At 34.4% G+C, this 24,989-nt stretch overlaps 1 protein-coding gene across 2 annotated transcripts in view; it reads left to right on the top strand.

Annotated features, from left to right (window-relative positions):
* The first annotated feature begins 509 nt into the window (after positions 1 to 509).
* LOC140441478 (medium-chain acyl-CoA ligase ACSF2, mitochondrial-like) overlaps positions 510 to 24,989 on the top strand; it is a 34,840-nt gene continuing 10,360 nt past the window's right edge. The window contains exons 1-5 of one of the 2 annotated variants that reach the window (XM_072532224.1): positions 510 to 534; positions 7,095 to 7,424; positions 15,123 to 15,343; positions 16,953 to 17,070; positions 20,236 to 20,477. In XM_072532224.1, the coding sequence (XP_072388325.1) occupies positions 7,131 to 7,424; positions 15,123 to 15,343; positions 16,953 to 17,070; positions 20,236 to 20,477 (875 nt within the window). In that variant the 5' untranslated portion in view covers positions 510 to 534; positions 7,095 to 7,130. Of the gene's footprint in view, positions 663 to 7,094; positions 7,425 to 15,122; positions 15,344 to 16,952; positions 17,071 to 20,235; positions 20,478 to 24,989 lie in introns of both variants that reach the window. The other variant, XM_072532223.1, reaches the window with a different exon arrangement.

The raw sequence follows: 24,989 nt of genomic DNA, 5'->3' as shown, positions 1-24,989 counted from the left end.
GCAAGTTGTGCAGTCAGCCAAAACCCACCCCGGGTTGTAGTGCTAAGAAAAGAAGAAGAAGAAATGCTGCTAAAAATAGAATAATTTAATCCTGACTATCTAACCAGGCAAGACAATGTACGGTAGACGCCTACGCAGAAATGCACGGCACCTTATGAAGAAAGATAGTTTTATTTTTCCAAGACACCAGAGATTAATAAAGTGGTAAGATAAAGTTGTCAATTTTAATTTAAAAATAAAAATATTATTTATTTGTTTTTATTTTATTTTTGTTAAGATATCGAATAATATAAAGACCACTCGAATTGTACTTAATATTTTTAAACTTCTTGTTTCAGTGAACCGAATAGTTTTATTTTGTGGATTAAGGGTTATCTTTGACTTGATATTGTTTTCTAGTTAAATTTCGATGTATTTCTAAAGGTTTCGTAAAATAGATAAGTTAACCAAGTCACATTATTTATTTGAGTTCGACTTTTTTGTCCAGGACTGTAGTCGATACGTAGCATAGTTGATTTATTATCACTAATAGAGGTAAGGTAAAAACAACTTTTTAAATAAATTGGTCTAGGTTTTTCTATATCGCAAACTCAACTTCTTTGACTTGGACACAATTTTGATCTGTTTTCGGTCTACCTTTGAGGTGAAGTGTCTATTACCAGGTAAAGATTTTAATTTAAAATTATAATTTTATTAGTTTTTCTTAATATTTTTGAAATTATTGTTTGGGACCAAACTATTTATTTTAATTTCAAACTTTCCATTAATTTAAGTAAATTTTTCCTCATAAACTATTATAGATTTAATTTTTATTATCTTTTTTATTACATATATTTTTTTTGTTTTCGAAATGCAGTTAGTGCTTGCTTCTTTTATTAAGTTCTTTTTACCTCGTACGTCTATTCGTTGGTTTTTACTTTAATTTTACACGATTTTTTTAATTTGGTAACTTTTTGTCTTTTATGTGGACGGTGGAATACAGCCCTCGTGAGCCCTGGCCTGCCTCAAAAGATTCTTACTCCAATCTCTCTTAAATCGTCTTGCACATCTTCCAGGTACCTGAGTTTAGATCGTTCTCTTCTTCTTCTGCAGACGGGCTTATTTAGCATGGTGAAGGCCTAGGCCAAAATAACATCGGTTAGCCACGCATATTTCTTTTTCTTATTTTATTGAATGTGTTGTTTTTGCAGTCCACAACTCTTTCAACAGTTTCTATTGTTTCGTGTTGCATCTCTAAGTTATTTTGTTGCCTTCTTAATATAACCGGCATATATTTAGTTTTTTGGGAGTTAATCAGATGATCGATGTATTCTGTGGCATTTTTAATACGTATGGAAGTGTCAATTACTTCATTTCGGGTTCTTGCAATGATCATGGTATCATCAGCATATGCCATTATTTGTATACTAGGTGTATATATCGTGCTCGTTAAGTATATGCCTAAATGTCTCATGACTTTTTCTAACGCTACATTGAACAGCGTACATGATAGCACATCTCCCTGTCGCAGTTCTCTGTTAGTTGCAAATGGTTCTGAAATATCCCTTTGTACTCGCACTTTACATTTAACTTTTCTCATTTTCAGTTTAGTTAATTCCATCCATCCTTTTAGTATTCCAAATTCGAGCATAACCGGATATAATTGGTGTCTATTAAAAGTATTGTACGCTGCCTTAAAATCAACCAAGATGTAATGGCAGTCTATGTCTTACTTCGTCGTTTTTTCTAATATTTGTCTGACGGATGATATGTGATCAATGGTGGATCTGTTTTTTAAAAAGCTTCTTTGGTATGATTCTATTATATTGTCAATATATTGTGCCAATTGTTCGTTAAGTATCAGGGACAGATTTTTGTATGCGGTATTAAGAAGGGAAATCCCTCTAATGTTGGAACAGACAAGCACGTTTTTTCTTGGTGTATAGGGCATATAATTCCAGTATTCCAATTTTCTGATAAAGCGCGTTTTTACCATACTTGTATTAATAGTTTGTGAAAGAAGGTTACAAATGGTTTACCGCCGCATTTAAATATTTCTGCGGGTAAAGTATATGATCCGGGTGACTAGTTTCTGGTTAGAGACTGAATTGCTTTATTCATTCCTTACAAAGTTGGTAAAGTTGTTAGCTCAGTGTTCTCCTGTTCTAGCTCTGTATCAACTCATACCTTCAGTTTTACTTTCTTCATAAAGTAGCATACTAAAGTATTCCTACCACATTTTCAGTAGTTCTACTTTGGTGTTCAAAAGTTTCGTTATGGGTCTTGGTTTGGTTCGCTTTTGGCTTAAAAACTTTTCTTTTTATACATTAATTTTTTGTTCAGATATTTGACCTAAATTTTTTGTTCGTAAGTACAGATATCTAGATTTACGAAAAAGGTTTTTATTTCGTTTATCGCATTGTAAAGTTAGAAAATGCGGTTGTTATTCGTCATAGTTGATTTCTCCCGTCAGTGTTAAAAAACTAAATCAAAAACCATTTTTTTATAAAAAGAAAAGAAAATAAGTTATTTATCTTTAATAAATATATTTTCGTACTTCAGAGCAAAATTTTATTAAGTCACAAACTATAAATTGTACAGGAGAGCGAATATTAAAAAATTATTTTTAGTGTTTTTGTAACATATTTCGCTTATAATTTGTAATATATTTTGTAACATATAACAAACGCTTATAAATATGAATAATGATCTTCTTAACATGCTTCATCAAGTCCTCTTGATGTTGGAAATTAACACGGCAAGACTCTCTTTGTTTTGAGCTGTTCTAAACTGCTGTTTGACTCTCCGTATCACTGTCCATTCTCTGTCATTTTTTCACCACAAGGCTTATTATTTATCAATTTCCTTGCTTCATTCAATCATAATTAGTGAAAGAATATTACACTGTCCAAGATGCTATTTTCCTGGATTTGAAATTGTCATTCAGCTGACGCGTAGCTTCTGCTCTGTTGAAAACATATTATTCATTTATGCAAATTCATTTTCTTTCACGGATTCTAGGGAGATGTCGCGTCGAATCACCTCGTTGGATACATAGTATGGCGCCTTGACTATGGCACGCAGTGCCCCATAGCTGAATCCCATATGGGCCATATAAGTCCATATGGGCTTGAGGATGCACTTGTAGAGTAAAATTTTGTTATCCAAAGATAATTTTGAATTGCGTCCACTGACCCAATACGTATTTCTCAATTTGAGTCCAAGCTGTTTTTGTTTGCTAAAAATATGTTTTTTCCAAGTTAGACGGCGATCCAAGTTCATGCCAAGATATTTAGCGTACTCGGATTGAGGAATTAGAAAATTATCAATAAATACAGGGGAGCATGTTTCTCTACGTAGCGTGAATGAAACATGTATTGACTTAGTTTTATTAGATCTGATGCGCCATACTTTTATCCATTGCTGAATTGTATTTAGGTTTGATTGAAGATTTCTTGATGCTGTTGATGGATCTGTGTGGGATGCCAGGATAGCAGTGTCACCTGCATACGTTGCAACAGTAGTTTTACTACATGTTGGAATGTCCGCTGTGTATAAAAGATATAGAATTGGGCCGAGATCGCTGCCTTGTTGGATGCCTGAGTGAATAGGATATATCTTAGAGTGCTCGGTACCGTGCTTCACCAGGAAGCGTCTATTTTCTATGTAGGATTTTAAGAGCTGGAAGTGAGGATAGGGTAGGAGCTTCTTTAGTTTTATTTGTAGTACTAAGTGCCATACCTTGTCAAAAGCCTGAGATATGTCATTGAAAGTAGCAGAATAGTATCTTTTGGCGTTAAAATCCTTGTTTATTTGGTTGACTAGCCCATGCACTTGTTCTATGGTTCCGTGTTTGTATCGGAAACGGAATTGATGTTCTGGAATTATTTTATGTTCGTATATTATCGTTTTTAACCTTTTTACGTACATTTTTTTAAAGACTTTGCTAATCATAGGCCAAATGCTTATAGGCCGGTATGAAGATGCATTTTCCGGCTTTTTTCCGGGTTTAAGGATCATTATGATTTGTGCCACTTTCCGTGAACTAGGGAAGTAGTTTAGGCGCAGGATTGCATTATATATAAAGGTTATTAGGTTTATGCATTTATCCGAGACTTCTTTTAGAATCTTGCCAGAGATTAGGTCAAATCCAGGGGCTTTTTTGATGCTGACTTCATTTATTGTTTGTTTTACTTGGTTGACTGTAAATTTCGTGTGGGGCAGATCCATTTAAAACGGTGCTGTTAGGAATCTGGTTAGTTCTGTTTCTTCCTCTGTAGATGCTGTGGAAGGGTATGGCGTGAATACTTTTTGAAGGTGCTTGCCAAAAAGATCAGCTTTTTCGTTGTCGTTTCTACGTGTTTGCCTCATCTTTGACTGGTGGGTTATACTGTTGTGGCCGTTTAAGTTTTTTCGTGGCTTTCCAGAGTGAGTAATCTGTAGCTTCAGTCGGTGTTATATCTTCTAAATATTCTTGAATTTCATGGTTCTCTTATTCATGAATTAATTCCTTTAATTCCTTTGTTACGTAATTGACGTTTTTCTAAAACTATTTGTTTAAATGTGGGAGACACATTATTTCTGTTTGGAGATGGTTCGTATCTGGGAGTCGCATACCATGCAGCAATTTGTATGCTTTTTGTTAGGTTATCTACAGATGATTCTAGTTGGATTTTATTTTTCCAGGACAGATTTAGTGAAATCATTCTGTCTAGTTTTTCTCTAAATTAGGACTAGTCTTGGTGTTAAGGCACTACTTTGCATGCCCGTTTTCTTACAAAAAGCTGTCAGTTCAGAAAAACGTTTGTTTGTTTCATTGAATTCGAGCAGGTATTTGACCGAGTATCTTCGACTATCGACGATCTTTATGCCACTCGCATTTTTAGTGCTGTTGTTTTCGTGAGAGTGAGAGTTTCTGCTCCGCATGTCATAATGGGAAGAACGCATTGGTCGAATGTCTTCCGTTTCATAGCTATCGGGATTTTGTTCTTAAAGATGTCTCTTAGTGAACTGTATGCAGCCCAGGCAAGTGTTATTCGTCGTTAAAATTCACAGGTCTGGTTATCCTTGCTTATTTTAATTTCATGACCGAGATGAGTACTTTGCTGTCAATTCTACCACTTTATTTTGGATGATTAGGTGTTCGCTGGGAATCAAATTTGGTCTTACTGATGTTCATTTTTAGACATATTTTTGAAGATACGTTTTCTAATTCTTGTAGCATTTGTTGTGCTTCACGCAGATCCTCGGTAATAATTACTATATCGTCGGCAAAACGCAGATGATTGAGCATTTCCCCGTCTATATTTATTCCTCTATTTTCCCACTTTAGCATTTTAACGGCGTATTCGAGGACCGTTATAAATGGGTGAGAGAGTCTCGCCCTGTCTCACACATCGCTTTATATGAATTTCTCTGGTGGTATCATGTACATAGTTTTATACGCATTGTAGCGTTTTGGTACAATGTTTTTACTAACTTTTTGAGCCTGTAGTATATTCTACTATTGCTCAGAGCAGATATAATGCTGTCTAGTTCGACGGTATCGAAGACTTTGTGAAAGTCTACGAAGATAAGTACCAGTGATCTGTTATATTCTATCGATTTTTCTATTAAGGTTTTTACTGTTTGTAGGTGATCGTTTGTTCCGAATTTTGAGCGGAAGCCAACTTGTTTTTGGGGCAGGTAGAAATTTAACTTTTTTTTCTAGTCTTGTCGTAATTATTCGGGTAAACACTTTATAGATGTAGTTCAATAAGCTGATTGGTCTATAGTTTTCTAGGTGCGCCTTGTCTTCTTTCTTGTGTAGTAACATTGTTACTGCATTGTTCTATGTTTCCGGTATGCAACAATCTGTTAGACAGAGGTTAAATTAAGTTTTTATTTGGTTGAAAAGGGTACGTCCGCTCATCTTTATAACCTATATTACCACCCCATCTTCTCCTGATGCTTTGTTGTTTTTCATCTTTTTCGTTGCGTCTTGGATTTCGCTTAGTGTGATCTCTGGCATGAGCTCCAAACGCTGATTGATGATTTTGCGTGATACGGCGGCTTCCAAGTTCGTTTGGTCTTCTCTTTGACTTGTGTATAGTTCTTGATAAAAGTCTTCAACTATGTGTAGTAGTTGTTCTCTACTTAATGGGGACTCCTTCTTTGTTCTTTAGTTTGTTTATTTCACATTTTCCATTGTTTAACCGCCTTCTTAGGACTTTCAGACTTTTATTCTCTTCTATAGTTCGGTGGACGTTTTCATTCTTACTTTTTTTAAATCCTTCCTTATAATTTTTGATACTTCTTTATTTATTTTTCGTAGTTTTTCTTCGTCAATGCTTTTGTTTTCTTTGATTTCTCTTCTAGTTTCCATAAGCTGCTTTTTTTAAATGGTTATTTTTTCGTCTTAACGTCTTTTAGGGCTGTATTTTACGCGAACCTTATGCATTCATTTTGTTGTAGGATTTTATTAATATATATTGTCTTGGTATTCATTTAAATTCGTTGATTCGTTCCATATCGGGTTGCCTTTCTTCCTAATCATTTTGTATCTTCCTGTTATTAAGTCTAATATATATATATATATATATATATATATATATATATATATATATATATATATATATATATATATATATATATATATATATATATATATATATATATATATATATATATATATATATATATATATATATATATATATTAAAAACAACATATGAAAAAAAATTTAACCCCTGTCAGATTAAAGAGTCAATAAAAGCTTACATAAACAGTTATGTGACAAGTCGCTATAAATGATTATCTGTGATTTAAAACTATTGTTACTCTGAAATACACGTAAATTGAATTTAAGGTCAAGAAGATCACTTCAAATGCACTTTACTACAACAATATACTTTATATAGAACAAATTTAGATACAGGCTTCGGGAGAGGATGGTCATAAAAAACATCTCTTGGAAAAATTCCGAAAAACTAAATTTTTCATTGGTCCAGCAATTTCATTCAAATACAATGTATCGCATTCATTGAAATATTTTTATGTTAGTAATAAAGTATGTATTCTAGATGTAATCATTAGTATATTGAAATAGTATCTTTTTTAATAACTTCTTATTTTAGCTGTAAACTCTTATACGAAGCAAATCGATAGCCACTATGGAACCTGGACTTAGCCTTATTCGAAGACACAGCGATACACCTTTAAGTAATTCAACTCTTATTCAGCTAATAGAAGATGCTGTTAACAAGTATAAATATAACACGTATATCATTTCCAAAGAACAAAAGCTTAATATGACTTATCAAAAAACCTTGACTGATGCCGACAATCTTGCAGCAGGGTTAATAGAACTCGGTTTGGAACCCAAAGACAGAATCGGGTTAATAATTCACAATTCTATTGAAGGTATTCTTGCAAATTTTGCCTGTATTAGAGGCGGATTCGTAGCGGTAAGTAATGATTTTTTACTTTAAATTACGATAAAGTTATTATCACTGGACTGTTTTCCATTGGGTCATTATTTATTATATTTACTGATTTCACACTTAATATGCCAGTTCAGCTTGCTTTTTTCTCTTGGTATTCTATAGGTGTTGGAGTTCTTTTCAATATATTTAGATCTATATCACCATGGGGCATCAGCTTTTGATTGATTGGTAACTAATAATTAAGCTTTAGTCTAAAAGATGAGTCGACAACATTCCTCTACAGAATGAGATTAAACTTAAAACTAAATAAATATTGTTGCGTATTCGCCTACTCTAAATATACTCGTAATGAATGTATAAATGAAGCAGTGATGTGCTGCAGCGCCTTGGAAGAACAAGAGCATATCGAACAAATACAAAAGAATGGTGAAGTGAAGATATTAGGATCAAAAGTTTCAGAGAAAAAACGGACGCACAACATAGGCATAATAACCAGTCCTTCCAGTCAGAGATATCTTTTATAGAAGAAAACTCAACACCAACTGAAGAAAAGAAAGTCGTAATGACAATGAAAAATTGACGAGCTTCAGGAGCTGCACGTAGTTTTAAAATAACTCGCTTTTTTGTTTAATTGCTATTTGAGAGGCGAAGAACTGTCACCCAAAATGGAAAACAGCCTTCGCATCATACATCCATAAGAAAAGAAGACAAAAGAAAGTGCAGCAACTAAAACAGACTTTAGAAAAAATAGAAAACTTAGAAACACACACGGTTTGATTAAAGAGATCTTTCGTGTGTGTGTGGAAAATTAGAAACGCACACAGTTTGATTAGAAAGATCTTTCTAATCAAACTGTTGAAGTTTTCGCTTGGTATCTCGTTGGAAATACAAAATAAATTCTCATTTACTACATTGTATTAACGTTGTTGAGTGATGCTACCAAAAGTAAAATATAAATGCTAACATTGTTAATTATTACGTACTATCAGTGCTTTTTTGGAATTCTGTTTGTCCTCCATGTTGGAAAGTTTTCTGTTTTTTACACTTCATTTTTTATAACATTTTCTTTGCAAATTTTATATATAAAAACTGACTTAGTTCTGTTTTTTTTTATAAAAAACAACGTTTTTTAATCTATATGGATCATAAGTTAAGCTATTCCTTCACTTCCATCCTATTTAGCTACATATCTTTTGTAAACTATAATAAACTGATGATATTTATAGATTCATATACGAAAAATCTTCAAAAGAAAGATGAACTAACTGGTTTCTGTTATTTTTCAACGTTTGACCAAAAATCCCCCACAGTGAACTAAATTTAGTATTCAGTATTTAGTATCATTCATCATTCTGTCTTTTACAACCCTGCGTGCGTGGATCCTTCAAGAATTTCTCTCCAGTCGTCCCTATCCATCGCCTTCCTCCGCCAAGCACGTATTCCTATATTTTTCATCTCTTCATCGATGTTAACAAGGAACCTTATTCTGGATCTTCCTCTTATTCTCTGACCAATGGGTCTATCAAAGAGCGTTTTTCTGGGTCATTTTGTTCCATCCTCATTACATGTGCTATCCACCTCAAACGTCCTTTCTTAGTATATTTTACGATATCAGATTCCCGGTGTATTCTATAATATTCGAAGTTTTATCGTCTTCTCCACACTAAATAGTCCTTCACTGCTCCATAGATGTGCCTTAGTACTTTTCTTTCGAAACATCCTAGCATGTTTTCTAAATATTATCTTACCTCAAGATTTGTAACAACATTATAACGTGCGGACTCACGTTCCGCCATACAATATAGCAGCAGAACTAAATGCACTAGACAACTCTCACAACTGTACTGAATAGAGTATCCCCTCGCTTGAAGCTAGCGAGCACGCCACGACCGAAATCATTATTCGTCATCATTAATCGTCAGAAATCGACAAATAATTCTACAAGCGGACTCACAGTCCGCACGTTAACTCTGAAAGGTTAATATAATCTAATAATTTGTTATATTTTTTGTATATAATACAGTGTGACCCATTTAGATTGGAAACACCTCTATAAAATTTGAAGTTAACCGATTTTAACCAAATTTTTTTTAATGTCATGTAATAAAAGGTCTATTGCGGGACAAAATATGAAATATTTAGTTAAATTTTCAGGGCATTCTACGATACTTTTTCTTCGTCGAAAATAGAGAATTTGTATTAGCGATTTTTTTATTAAAAAAGTGTCTACGCCACTGGATTTAGAGTGGCTTCAAATAGCTATGACAAAAATTTCATTAAGATATATTTATTAATAACAAACTTATGACAACTTAAAATTTTAAAACTCACTAAGAAAAAAACACTCTGTATTAACGTTAAAAAAACACTCTGTATTAACAGAAACATGGAAACATAATTTTAGTTTAAATCCTAGTTTATGAATATTTCTAATTACATTTCTTAGTTGTTGGGGAGTAATTTCTGCACATGCCTGTCGAATTCTTGCACGAAGTTCGTTTACGTCTCTTGCACGGGTTTGGTAAACTTTTTGTTTGATAACTCCCCAGAGAAAGAAGTCTAAAATTGAGAGATCTAGAGATTTAGGTGGCCAATCTATCAACGGACTACCTATCCAACGGTTCGGAAAATTTTCATTTAGCCATTGCTTTACGGTTCTGGCGTAATGAACAGGACACCCATCTAACTGGATATACAAATTTAATCGTCATTAATTGGGAGCTCATGAATAGCATCCCACAAGTCGGTGTTTAAAAATTCTAAAAAGTTCTGTGAGTTCAAGTTTTCTTCAAAAAAGAAAGGACCAATAACTCGCTCGTTCAGTATACCACACCAGATATTGATTTTTTGAGAATACTGGCTTTTACAGTTTATTACCCAATGGGGATTATCTGCTGTCCAATAGCGACAATTCTGTGATGATACTACTCCATTTGTAGTGAAAGTGGCTTCGTCGGTAAACAACACGTTTTTAAAAAAAATTATATTGTTTAAATATTCCTCTTGGGCCCATAAACAATATTCTAAACGTTTTGCTTCGTCGCCTTCTTGTAATGTGTGTAAGAATTTTGGTTTGAAAGGTTTAATATTATTTACCTTAAGACATCGCCGAATACTCTCTCGAGGCACATTCAAATATAAACTGGCATTCCTTAAACTGGCATTAGGGTTATTTCTGAAATTATCTAAAATGATTTGATCATTTCCTCTTTTTCTTTGTAACGGGTTATTTTTTAAAATTAGTTTTGATACTGCACCATATTCATTAAATATTCTATTTATTTTGTTTACCGTACCGCAACTAATATTAGGACGATCCACATGTCTGTCATTAAATATTGTACAAACTTCCCTGGTACTTCTATCGTTATCTCCCAAAAGACGTATAATTTCAATTTTTTCTCTCAAACTTAATCTTGCAGCCATGACACAAAATATTATTAAAAGAATTTGAAGTAAATATTGTTGCAGATATTATGGATAAATTTATGCTAGCACTGAAATTTGTCTGACACAAATAATGTCAAACAGTAATATCGTTGTCATGGCAACTGAGATTTAAGTTGTAGCATGTAAAGTTAATAATAATGTAAGTGCGTTACTTGCATTAAATTTTTATGCTATTTTAAACATTTTTTTGTCTAGTAGTGGTTTATTATTAAATTTATTTGAAAAATAATTAGTTTTATGGTTATCTGTTGATACAGGGTGTTCTTTTTTGACTCGTAGCTTAGTGAGTTTTAAGTTGTCATAACTTCGTTATTCATCATCATCATCATTGGTGCTACAGCCCTATAAAAGAGCCTCGACCTTCCCAAGTCTATTACGTAAGTCAGTTCTATCCATTGCCAACACTGTTGCCAGTTTGCTGCGCCTATTTGTCTACCATCCTCATCTACACTATCCCTCCATCTGAGTTTTGGTCTACCCCTATTTCTACTTCCCACAGGTTGTGACATAAGGATTCTTCTAGGAGGGTTGTTCTGCTGTGATCTTGCCAGATGTCCTGCCTATCTTAGTCTTCCTATTTTTATAAAGGATACTACGTCTTTACCACCAAATATATGTTTATATCTGTGATATATCTCGTAGTTGTACCTCCTTCTCCAAACACCATTTTCACAGATGCCACCAAATATTCTTCTCAGGATCCTTCGTTCAAATATAAGCAGGAGATTTTCATCTGCCTTGGAAATGGTCCATGTCTCCGACCCATATGTCAACACTGGTTGTATAAGGGTTTTGTATATGGTTATTTTTGTTTTTTGGCTTAAGTTTCTGCTTCTCATATGTCTACTCAGTCCAAAATAGCATTTGTTTGCTAGGATTATTCTTCGCTTGATTTCTTCCGTCATGACGTTCTCCTTGGTGATCAAGGAGCCTAAGTATGTGAATTTGTCCACCACTTCAAAGGTAGAATTATCAACCGTGAATTGGTGGCCGATGTTTCTGGCTCTATTGTTGGGTGTTGATGCCATTATCTTAGTTTTATTTTCATTTACTTGCAGGCCCATATTTTTTGCGGCGTTTGACAAGGTGGTATACATTTCTTCTAGCTTGCGTGTTGTGCGGGCAACTAGATCAACATCATCTGCATATGCCAAAATTTGGGATGATTTATTAAAAATGTTTCCTCTGCTGTCTATTTGGGCATCCCTGACCGCTTTTTCCAAAGCTATGTTGAAAAGGAGACACGCCCGCGCATCTCCTTATCGCAGCCCAACATGCGTTTCAAATGCCTGTGATTGTTCGCCCTGTATTTCGACTTTGCAAACAACTTTACGCATTGTAGCCTTAACCAATCTTATCAGTTTATCGGGGATGTGGAATTTATCCATGGCTTCATACAATTTATTTCTTAGGACACTATCATAGGCCGATTTAAAATCTACGAAAAGATGGTATGTGTCGATATTGAATTCATTGGTTTTTTCCAGTATTTGCCTTAGCACAAAGATCTGGTCTGTTGTTGATCGACCAGGCCTAAAACCACTTTGATATTCGCCAAGAAGCTCCTCTGAATATTCACTCAGGCGACCATATAAAATACTCGAAAATATTTTGTATGCTGTATTAAGGAGGGTTATTCCCCTATAGTTTCTACATTCTAATTCATCGCCCTTTTTGTGTAGCGGGCAAACGATCCCAATACACCACTCTTCTGGGATTTGTTCCTCATTCCAGGCTATCAGTATGATTTTATATATATGATTAGTCAGAGTAGCACCTCCACATTTAATAAGTTCCGCGGGTATACCATCACTTCCTGGAGGTTTATTATTTATTAGGTGTTTTATTGCATCCCGTACTTCCTGAATTGATGGAGGCTCCAATGGTGTATTGTTGTTTGCTCCTGGGGGTGGTTGATTTGGATCTTCTACTTCGATAGTAAGCAGTTCTTTATAGTGTTCCACCCACCTTTTCAATACTTCTTCTTTTGTATTGAGTATATGCCCCTCCTTATCCTTACATAGTACGATCCTTGGTTTAAATTCTTTTCTTGCTTTATTTAGATTTTTATAGAATTTTCTTGTTTGATTTCCCTTTTTTAATGCCTCAAGTTCTTCCAATATTCTATTTTCATAAGTTCGCTTTTTTCTCCGATGGATGTACTTCTCTCCTCTTCTGAGATCTTTATATTTTTGTTCTTTTTCTCGGGTTCTTCTTTGCTGCATCATTTTATATGCATTGTTCTATCTTCTTGTAATGTCCTCGCACTCAGCATCGAACCACTCATTGCGTGGTGGTGGTCTTTGTAATTTTTACACGTTTCCCATTGTTCACTAATTGTTAGATTCTCTTTAGTTATGTATTTAGTTTCGATATAGATTTGAAACCTTTCTACCGTTTGCGGGTTTTTGAGGAGTTCAATATTAAGGCGCCTTGTTTTGGTACTTCTCTCCTTCTTCGCATTTGAGATTCATAAGGTTGGAGAAGTGTCTAGCATCTATGATCACATGATCAATTTGGTTGTTCGTTAATCCATCAGGCGAGGTCCAAGTGCCCATATGTATTTTTTTGTGTAGAAAATATGTGCTTCCTACGATCATGTTCTTTGAGGCTGCGAAGGTGACTGCTCGGTGTCGATTCGAATTAGTATTATTATGGAGACTATATTTACCAATGTGCGGTAGATATATTTCTTCCCTTCCGATTTTTGCGTTCAGATCACCGATTACTATTTTAATGTCATTTCTGGGACAATTGTCATATGTTTTTTCTAATTCATCATAGAAATTGTCTTTTTCTTCGTCTTGCTTGTCCTCTGTTGGGGCATGTACATTAATAAGGCTAATATTAAAAAACTTGCCCCTGATCCTTAAGCAGCTCATTCGCGGATTTATCGGCTTAAAATCTATAACCAAGTGCTTGACTTTATTATTGACTATAAAGGCTGTCCCAAATTCATGTCTGGTTGTATGGCAACTATAGTATATATTGTAGTTTGCTTTTTGGATTATGCCATGGCCTGTCCATCGTACTTCTTGTATTGCAGTAATATCAGCATTATATTGTGCTAATATGTCACACAGTTTGCGGATGTTTCCAGGTTCGTTAAGTGTGCGAACGTTCCAGGTAAATACATTAAGATCATTATTTCCATTATTCAGGTCCTTATTTCGTTGCATAGGTCGTCGTCGAGATTTCCGTCCGATATTTTTGACTTTCGATTTCGTAACTATAGGGTTTTACCGGGTTGGGTAGTTAACCCACGCCAAACCCCCTTTTCGGAGGGCCATTTCACCCACTCTCGTCAGTTCCCGACCCAACTTTCCACCCGGGTTGGATACCAGATCTCCAGCTGGGTTGCTCGGTTAACAGGGGACACCAGCGTGGTGTCCCCACGCTGGTGAGAGTCGGATTTGAGTAGAAGAGGCTAGTTGGAGTAAACTGGAATCAACTTCATGTATTCGCATTCTACCCCTTTATCCCCCCACTTCGCTATTAATAAATATATTTTAATGAAATTTTTGTCATAGCTATCTGAAGACACTCTAAATCCAGTGGCGTAGAAATTGTTTTAATAAAAAAATCGCTAATACAAATTCTCCATTTTCGACGAAGAAAAATTATCGTAGACTGCCTCGTAAAGCAAAAAAATCGTAAAAATTTAACTAAATATTTCATATTTTGTCCCGAAATAGACCTTTTATTACATGACATAAAAAAATTGGTTAAAATCGGTTAACAACTTCAAATTTTATAGAGGTGTTTCCAATCTAATGGGCCACACTGTATATAAATAATATTTATATTATAAGATTTTATTCTATTTTCAAAATAATATTTAAATTTTAACAATACATACATGTATTAAGGTTCGCGCTGGGCTACGACCACTGTCATCTTTTTTTCTTTTTTCTTAATCATCATTTTGGAGGTTTCTACTTCTCATGGCATGTTCTACTGCTTTTTTCTAATTATGCCTCGTTCTCCTTCAATGAGCTGAATAGAAAAGAGAGCAAAACACTTTTTTGGCTTCCATGGTATCTATTATAGCTATTTGACCCTTAGACCTCGCTCTCCTGTCTTCATTAGTGACACTGTCCAACTTGGTTAATTCGCGACGTCAACGCCAAAACTCCATTTCGAGTGCATTGCTGTTACCACCACCAACTAACCCTAACAGTGGGATTAGAACCTGCATCATATTATTGCATATCATATTATATTTATTACCACATTCGGAAAAATATAAATAAAAAGTATAATTTCTAGGTTAATTTGAATCCTGCACTTCAGCAAAGAGAATTGGAACACTGCATGAAAGTCTCACAAATTAAATGCATGATAGTAGTGGACCGCTATAAGGTTTATAATATTTTTGGTATACTACAGAAAGTTATTCCTGAAATCGAGGACACTGTAAATACTGCAATCGAATCCAAAGATTTCCCCTACTTCAAACGGGTGATTATGATTGCAGATCAACTTCATAAGTAAGTATTCAAAACTGTTACAGATATACATAATTCTGTCTTAGGTAGTGTTTAATGTTTGCCATTTTTTAATGCCATACATTTTGATCAAGAGAATTTTTGATAGCATATTTTATCTTTGTTTATATCTATCCGAATTCCGAGACATAGTCCTAGATGATGCATTTCTTCATCAAACGCACATAATTGTTAATTGTACAGCTATACGCAACTGTAAAACATCCTTTATAGATGCAAAGCAGCCATACAGTACGATACTCCAAGCAGAAATTTACTTCTAGGGAAGATCTGCGAAAAAATCTAGACTGGAAAAATACCCAACAACTAAATACGTCAAAATATAAGTCTTAATATCTATCATTGAAGAAAATAAACGCAGACTACTTATTTCATATAGTCATGTCCAAAGAATGGATGATAGACGACTTCTTAAGAAAATGCTAAAATATGTGTAAGTTTAAAGAAGGACAAGAGGAAGACCAAATGAAACATGGTTAGGAGGGATTCAACGGACAATGTCGTAGAGGAAGGAATCTTCAGGCTGGATATTGGAATAAAAAACTAGAATGAAAACTAGAAATAGGAATATGAAAACCGGATAAAAAAAACTTTGGTAGCATGGTCTAAACAGTGTAATCTCTAGGTACTTTATTTGAATTACGGAAACCTTGTTGTTTATCTGTTAAGTCTATGATTTATTCGTTCTTGAAAAATTTGTTTTAAGATTCAGGGTAGTATTTAGCAAATTGATACGTCTGTAGTTTTCTGCTTGTTTCTTATAGCCCTGTTTTAACCCATAACTAATAGGATTACCTTGCTTGTGCTTATATCTTCTGCTGTTTTATTATGTCTTATAATCTTGTTAATTAATGTTATCAGTTGATTATTATCTTTTCTGGTCTAAAAAGGTGCGGTGGGTGCTGTGGATTTTAGGCTGGCGGTATTATTAGTCTATATTTCTTTGAGAATGACGGGCCAGGCTATCACTGTCAACGGAGCACGCCATAGATCCAGGATTACCAACTTATTTTGGGCTGAATTGGATGATATGGACACCAACTACATATAGTTTCACAGCTTATGCAGGTGATATAAACTGGCCAGTTACTGAGAATTTAACCACGTTACACTTTCTTGTGTTTTTTTAAATTTATTTTTACTCATGTGCAAGAGTCATAGAAAATTGAACATTTCTTATGTGCGCCATTCGCGTTGGGTATTTGAACGACATTATCTCTACATAGTGGCATCCAACGGCTTTTCGAATCAATAAAAACGTTTGATATTACATCACACATACTTTTTTATTTAAATTAAAATAAAGAAAGCTACTAATTAAAGATCATAATAAGGGAAAAATACAAAACGTTGATAAAGAAAGACAGTAGCAAAATAACTACGGATAAAGAGCTGCTAAAACATCTTCAAATTACGATTTCTGACCAGTTGTTAATCAGCTTAATATCAATTGCTGCAGAGAAACCAAAACTATTCAGAAAACGCTTTCGAAACGATCATGTCGATACAATTTTTTGGAAAGGTTTTTAAATTATTTTCTACTCATTAGAAACAATTTCTCAACAAATTAATAGTAATATTTATATTTTAGGGGAACCTGTTGCTTCAAATCGGTTATTGCAATGGGGAAATCTGCCTCCAAGAAGAAATTACAGGAATATCAATCAAAGATTACACCAGAAGATCTGTCCCATATCATATTTACATCGGTAAGTAATTAAATTGATTATTTGGTGCATTATAAGAGTAAGGTAATATTATATTTATATAATACTCTCTGCCATACTCTCGAAAACGTGTAGTTGTTCCAGTTGCTCCTGGATTTCCATCCTCAGCTAGTCATAAATTAGGCTTTGCTCATTTATGTTATATGTTATCGCCTGCAGGACATCGAGTAGAGACTAGACGACCTGCTTCATATCTCGTACATAAGTATGAGTGTCACCCTACATAAGAGATAACTGTCACCAGATAGTTGCTGCAATAGATACAGACACCATCAGTAGGCTGTGTAGCGAAGGCTAAAACACATCCCCTGTCCTAGATGCATATCCATTATATCCCTACAGTGACAACTATCACTAGATAGTTACCCCAGTGGATACCATCACCGTCAGGAGGCTGTATAGCGAAAGTTACAAAAACAGCCACTAGTCCAGGTATCAAACACAGGAGATGCCTTTTAGACACCATGTTACATCTGCTAGTCAAAATTATCAATACCAGTCTTCAGCTGGAATATTTTGCTATTCTTAAAAAATTACTAGCACATTTAGGATCCTTGAATCAGACAAATCTCTCACTATCACTGTATCTTATAGACCAACTTTGGTTTTAAGCACTCTAGGAAAATCTACGAGAAAATTTTTAAAAAAGAACTCGTAGAATACTTAGACTATTATCACACCATCCAAAATCCCACATTTGGATTTAGAGCTGGTCATTCCACACACAATTCATTAAAAAAAGCAGCAACTGTCACTTCTTAGGCAAATAATAAACATCACAGCAAGTGCCAACTCTGCCTGGGGGTTATGAGCGCCATAACTGGGTGGATTGAGTAGCTCAGAGGTCGCGTTCATGCCCACATTCGGTCCCAAGCCTGGATAAAAGAGGAGGTTTGATGAGCCAGGTTAGCATCCTACCCATTGTAAAAGAAAACAAGCAATCATGGCGGAGACAAGACCTGACACATCTAAAACGAGACGACTACTAGAAACAACAGACATGAAAATACTCCGACCAATATCAGGAAAAAGTTTGTTGGATAGGGAGAGAAGAGAAAACATAAAAAGAGCATGCAATATAGAAGACATAAATGGATGGATGAAAAAACGGAAACAGGAGTGGAACGAACACATTACTAGAATGGTAGAGGATAGGATAGTAAAAATAGCACGAGATAAGTCAAATGGACGAAGAAGTATTGGCAGACCAAGAAAAAGATGGTGCGACAATTTAAACAATTAGGGGGGCTAATATTGAAGAAGAAACAGGCTTTAAAGCCTACATACAGAAAAGAAGAAGAAGAAGAAGAAAACAGACAAGTAATCGACATATTTTTAGATATTCATAAAGCATTAGATCAGGTGTATCACTCAGATCTAATCAAAAAACTTCATTAAGGCTTGGTTTTATTTCCTCTCCTTAGACAACTATCCTAACTCCTCAAGTAGGTATTTAACAGAGCTCCGACCTACAAACACCGCATTAAAACCTACAAAAACTCAATTATTCCAACATCTTAAGTGTTTTTAATCATATCTGAACGAGAACACTAAAACAACCAGGGAGAGAGGGCTCATATTTAGACCATCGGTGTCAGATGATGTAAGATTTTACAAAAACCTCCTAAAAGCATTGTATGGTATATGTGGAAATGTTAATAATATTACTCCACAAAACAACTTACAATACTTTTATCAGGCCAATTGTCCGGTACAGAGAGAGACTACCTAGCAATGAACAAAACGCAAATAAACCAATTTATGGAAACAGAAAGTAGCCAACATCTCTACTATCCAAACTAGAATAGAAACCCTCAGCAAAAGTTTTACGTCTTTCTCTCAAAACATTCTCAAAAACAAAATTTCTTTCTTTCCAGCTAAGTTTTCAAAGTTAGTAGATACCCAACTTTCTGATGACACTCTAGAATGAATCCCTCTAGAATAACGCAGGCGATAGCCGTCATTTTCCAAAAAATTTTGATTCAAAAACCGTTCCGAAAAACCCTTAACACTTGGGAGTAGAAACAGGCCTCCTCCATTAAGCAACAAAATGTAAGTCAGCTATCTTCTTATCCAAACTTCTTCCAAGAAGTCCGCCACAGCACAACAAAACGTTTACACCGAATCCACTTATGAAAAAAGGCAGCAGTCATTTCTTAGGCAAAACTAGATCATCATACCTTGACCACAGGTGTTTAATTAGTTCATTGTATAGTCATGGGTTGCTAGAAGTGAAAAGTAATTAGGAATGGCAAATGGAGCAATTATTCAGATTGCAAGGTGAATGAATAAAAATGAAAAGAATTTCATAAAAAAATGTATTAAACAGTTTGCTAAAACAAAGTGTAGTGAGTAGGACATCGAACACTGAAAGAGTTGAGCGGAGCGAGGATGCAAGTTATAATGGATAAGAGTGTGCATTAATTTTGATTAAAAAGACTGTAGTGTTGGGTGTTTAAGGTAGACTTGTTATTTTTCTATCTATCTAAAAATACGAAATCAAAGAAAAAAAAAGATTTCCAAAGTGGTTGTAGTCTCTATATACCTTGTATTCGACCAAATTAGAGGAATATGCACAAGACTATACATGAGTTAAAAGAAATGACTACAGACAGAGGTTTTTGGAGACAGATAATACACGACATCAAAATGACAATTACAGTCCCTTCGGGTAGTCAGGACTGCAGAGAGAGACAGAGAGAGAGCGAGAGAGGGAGCTCTGTGGGATGCACAAGAATTGCACAATATATTTTTTTATTTTACGTCATCAAGTCATTCCCGCAAGTACAATGTCCTCCTCTCTTATATTAGTTTGTTACTTCAATCTAAAAAAAAGGATTAATATTGTTTAGTTAGTTTTACAGAAGATCAAAAACCATAGAGCCCTTAGATTGCAGGTATTTTCTCCCTTTGCTAGAAATAATATTAACTTCTTCACGATATTTTTAGTGCGAATTGATGATAGAAGGTTACACAAGTACAATAAACTCAAAATATTGAGTTTGCAAAAATGGATCTGTCCATATTTAAATTAATTCAACAAATAATATTTGTATTTTTGTTTAAACGAATGCAAAAATCCAAAAATAATAAATGCAAAATCTCTTATTATAATAGTTCAAGACTAATTTTGTACTTTTTCTTCAGGGCACCACCGGCAATCCCAAACCAGTTGGATTAACCCATTTCCAACTTACTAATACAGTCATATTTTTTGGTATGAGAGTTGCTTCAGACCGAAAACCAACACGATTTTGCTTCGTATTGCCACAGTTCCATGTACTTGGCATGGGGTTCACTTTGATTACCCTCCATTACGGCAACACATTGGTGTTACCGTCTTTTTATTACAACTCTGAAAGTACACTAGATGCCATTAGTCAAGATCAGTAAGTTTTTTTTTAATTATTCATTTAAAAGAAAAAGTGGAAAGGTGCAGCTATTATTTTGCTTGTATTAAATATATAGATTTTCAGTTTATACTTCATCCAGTTTGTCCCACTTTTATGAAAAAAATAATAATAATTGTCTACATATTTCCCTTCTGGAGTAATTATTGTAATGTTTATTTTTACTCCAGTCGTCAGAGATGAAAATGTCACTGAACATCTAAAAATCATACGAACAAGCTGAATTTTTCCGAGAATGTCAGTTTTATGACGCCCAAAAAGATGCAAAAAAGATGAGGGGAGAAGACAGATGGGAAAAGATAAGGGAATTAATAGACAACAGAGACGAAAGACAGGAAATCCCTATAATAACATTATCTGAATTGACGGAAACCTTAAAAGAGGTTAAAAACGGAAAAGCCGCAGGGCCTGGAGACATTCCCATAGAGCTGGTTAAATATGGGCCGACTGCACTTTTAGAATTAATAGTAGACCTTTTCAATAAATGTATGTGTGGAGACCAGGAAATCCCTAAAGATTGGAATAAATCTTATATAAGCTCCATATATAAGAGAGGGAATAAAAGAGACTGTTCCAATTATAGAGGTATTAGTGTGACGAGCTCTGTGGGCCGGTTGTACGGCAGAATATTAAAGAAGAGGGTTGAAAGACAGATACAAGATATTGAAGAACAAAGCGGCTTTCGTACCGGGAGATCTTGCCTTGATAATATATTTATCCTACGACAAATAATTGAAAAGCGTGTCGAAAGAAGTAGAGAGACCCATTTGGTATTTATAGACCTTGAGAAAGCATATGATAGTGTCCCGTTAAAGAAAATGTTTGAGGTCCTCAAAAGGTCCGGATTGGATTCGACGTATATCCGAGCGATATATAAATTGTACGAAAATGCAGTTAGTTATGTAAAAATTGTAACCAGAACCTCAAATGAATTTAAAGTCACTAAAGGCCTAAAGCAAGGATGCTGTTTGTCACCGACACTCTTTAAAATATACGTCCAAGAAGCATTGAGGAATTGGAGAAATAAATGTAGATTTATGGGCATCGAAGTGGGACAAGAAACTCTGTATACATTATTGTTTGCAGATGATTAGGTGGTGGTTTCAACCGATGAGGAAGATATAAATTATATGAATCGAAAATTATTTTAGGAATATGCCAAATGGGGGCTTACTGTAAACATAAGCAAAACAGAATATTTAAAAATTGGAGGAAATACCACAGATCTGAGGCTTGAAAACGCAGTCATAAAAGGCTGCAACCAGTATAAATATCTAGGAAGCATCATATCAGCAGATGGCAGAGTTAAGATAGATGTACAAAACCGAATAACCCAAGGGAAAAAATGCATCCGAATACTGAAATTATTACTGTGGTTTAATAAAATAAAGATGCATACCAAACTTCGCCTATACAGAGCAATTGTAGAACCAATTACCACATATGGTGCCGAATGTTGGACGATGACAAAGAATAAACGACATAAAGTAGACGTTGTGGAAATCGATTATCTTAGAAGGTCATGTCGAGTATCGAGAATGGAAAGAATCAGGAATGAGGAAATACGAAACCGTACAGGAATTAGAGATACTCTTTCAGATAGAATACAAGGAAGGCAATTACAATGGTATGGTCACGTGATGAGAATGGAGGAGGAGCGGTGGCCAAAGAAAGCCTTAATGTATGTTCCGACCACCAAATTCCTGGAGAAGAGAAATTACAAAAACAATGCAATCTAGAGGCTTAGAAGAGGGAGATTGGAGAGATAGGAAAAGATGGAGGCTGAAATGCGGGAAGCGGCAATCGCCGTAGGACCCCCGTTATGTGATGATGAAAGATGCAAAAAAGTTTACCACTTTTATCCACGGGCTTCCCCCTAAAACCCTCCTGGCAGGAGGAGTAAAAACGCAAAAAAATCGATTTACACAGAATCTGTACGTCGTAGAAAAATATGTTTCAAATGAAAAATGTAGCTGAAATAATTTTGAACAAAAATGTTTATAAGCATTTTTTTTTGTGTAGAATGAACCGTTCTCTTAGAAACAGCGCTTTAAGCCACCGTCGATTTTCCATGTCAGTTGCGAGCGCAAAATGAATGTCAATAATATTTGTATCAGCTCGATGGTAAAAATTCGTTATCTTTTGATTCAAGTGACCTATCTTCAAAAATCGAGATGCGTTTTAAAGGTAAAGAGTTTAGCTTTTGTATGCAGTTTTTGTATTTTGCCGCAAATAAACTCAGATTTTATACAGGTGCTAAATAAATAAACGTGGCGCGATTTTTGTCATTTTTAATGATTCTCACGAGATCAATACAGTCTATCCGTTTCATTTACTGGCCACTATGAAGTTTTGATTACTAGAGCCTAACTTTTAAAAGCTATAGCATGTAATTTTATTTTTGCGTTTTAACTTTCACACAACAAACAATCTAAAACATTTAAAACTTTTATTTTTTTAATTACGCTGGTACAGTTAAAAAAAACAAAACTCTGCAATAATCTACATCCAAAACAGTCTTCTTAAATGCATTTTCCGTGACTCGTGATCGTTTGTTATGCAAAACATTAAATTCTGTGTTTTTTATTTATATTTCAAATGCCTCATATTTGTTACCACAACTCAAAATTGAAATTTCATGACATAGGTTTTAAAGATTAATCTCTAAAAATAAAAAGTTTACTACAGCTGGTCAATGAAAGTGATATGTTTTATTGACTTCACGAAAATAGTAAAACATGGGAAAAATCGCGCCACGTTAATTTATTTAACACCTTTATAAAAACTACATACGAAAGCTGCACTCTTTGCCTTTAAAGCGCATCTTGATTTTTGTCGATAGGACAGTTGGATTAAAAACTATCGAATTTTTACCGTCCAGCTGATACAAATTTCATTGAACATTGATTTCGCGTGCGTAACTGACATGTAAAATTGACGGTCGCTTCAAGCATTGTTTCTTAGAGAACTACACAAAAAATGCTTAAAAACATTTTTCAAATCATGAATGTGTTGCTTGTGTGAGTCCATTTCAAATAGGTAAAAGAAATAAAATAAGTCTTACTCACAATTAATGTAATTTTACTACCAAAACGACCGGTTTCGCTTTCTACACTTTGCAAAGCATCTTCAGGTCAAACGGTACAAAGTAAATTAAATGCTGAAATTATAAAAAGCCCATATTAGGGTGCTGTCTTATAAAGATAAAAGATAAAAAATTATAATAATTATGCCAATATTACATGTCTGTGTTTATTAATAGGAATAAAATTGATTAAGCAGACAAAGTAAAAACCCGCAAATTGGTAAGAGATAATCTATTTAATTGTAATAAATTAGTAAAAAACAAAATACTACTTAAATGCCGGTACAAGAATTATTAGTTAATGATTCGGGAAACATAGTTCAAACTATCCTGTATTGCTGATGATGGGTGATCTTCGGTTTTTATTGTAACTGTTTGATAATTAGCGGGGAAGTTTATTGAGGGGCGAGATGTTAACAAATGAAATAGAAATAAGATAAATTATTAAAAGTTATTTATATTTATTCAAGGGATATATTTAAGAAATGTGTGTTAATTTATTGAATTTTTTACAGTAAAAGGACAGTTGTATGACAATGAATGAAATTAGATATACAGTTTTGTGGGTGTGCAATTTCTGTAACCTGAAATTATCAAATTTTTGATAAAGTTAATTTGATTTCTGTTTTGGCAGAAAATTGTAATGTCAGACCTGACATCCTGTGGCCTGAAATTTTTTAATTCTATATCCCATTTCCTGATAGTGCATAATGTTTTCTTTGAATATTACTGCACTACCTCATTTGAATTCCATTCTACTATTCGTAAACTACCCGCCATTATAGCCTTTATAGTCTTTTAGGTATAGCTCTTTTGGTGCTATATTCTATTCTGGTTATCCGCTTGTCCAGGTTAGTTAATCTCTCTAATATTTTCTGTAGTGTTTGTTCTATTTTCAGATCATTTTGACTACTATAGTTTTCTACGTTACTTTTACCAGCTGCTACCATGCTATAAGTTCTTGTTTTGTTTTCTTCTTCTTTTGGATTTTCTACAGGTTTTGGATGCATTCTTTATGGTTGTCTGGGTAAGGTCTGTTTCTTGTTATATTTATCTTTTATTTTTTGTATTTCCGTTGCCACGATACATCCTCTATAATTAGCGGGATGTCCTTCTCCACAGTGGACACATTTAGGTTTTGCTTCCTTGGGTTTCTCACATTTGGCTGTTAGGTGTTTTCCTGTGCAGCGGACACATCTTGGTTCTTTCGCACTATGGACACACACAAGGTTACTACTTTTTGTGTGTCCATATGCCTGAAATAAATCTCTCTCTCCTGTTGCTGACAAGAATGTAGCGTAGAATCTTTTTAAATAATTTTAAACTGTTTTTCCTTGATCTAGTGTAGTGTTATGTACAATTTATGTTTCAATCTCATGTTTATTACATTCTGCGCTTGCTGGATA

This window comes from Diabrotica undecimpunctata, chromosome 5 (assembly GCF_040954645.1).
Source record: "Diabrotica undecimpunctata isolate CICGRU chromosome 5, icDiaUnde3, whole genome shotgun sequence".
NCBI classification, from domain to species: domain Eukaryota; kingdom Metazoa; phylum Arthropoda; class Insecta; order Coleoptera; family Chrysomelidae; genus Diabrotica; species Diabrotica undecimpunctata.
This window is presented reverse-complemented; position numbering and strand designations above follow the sequence as displayed.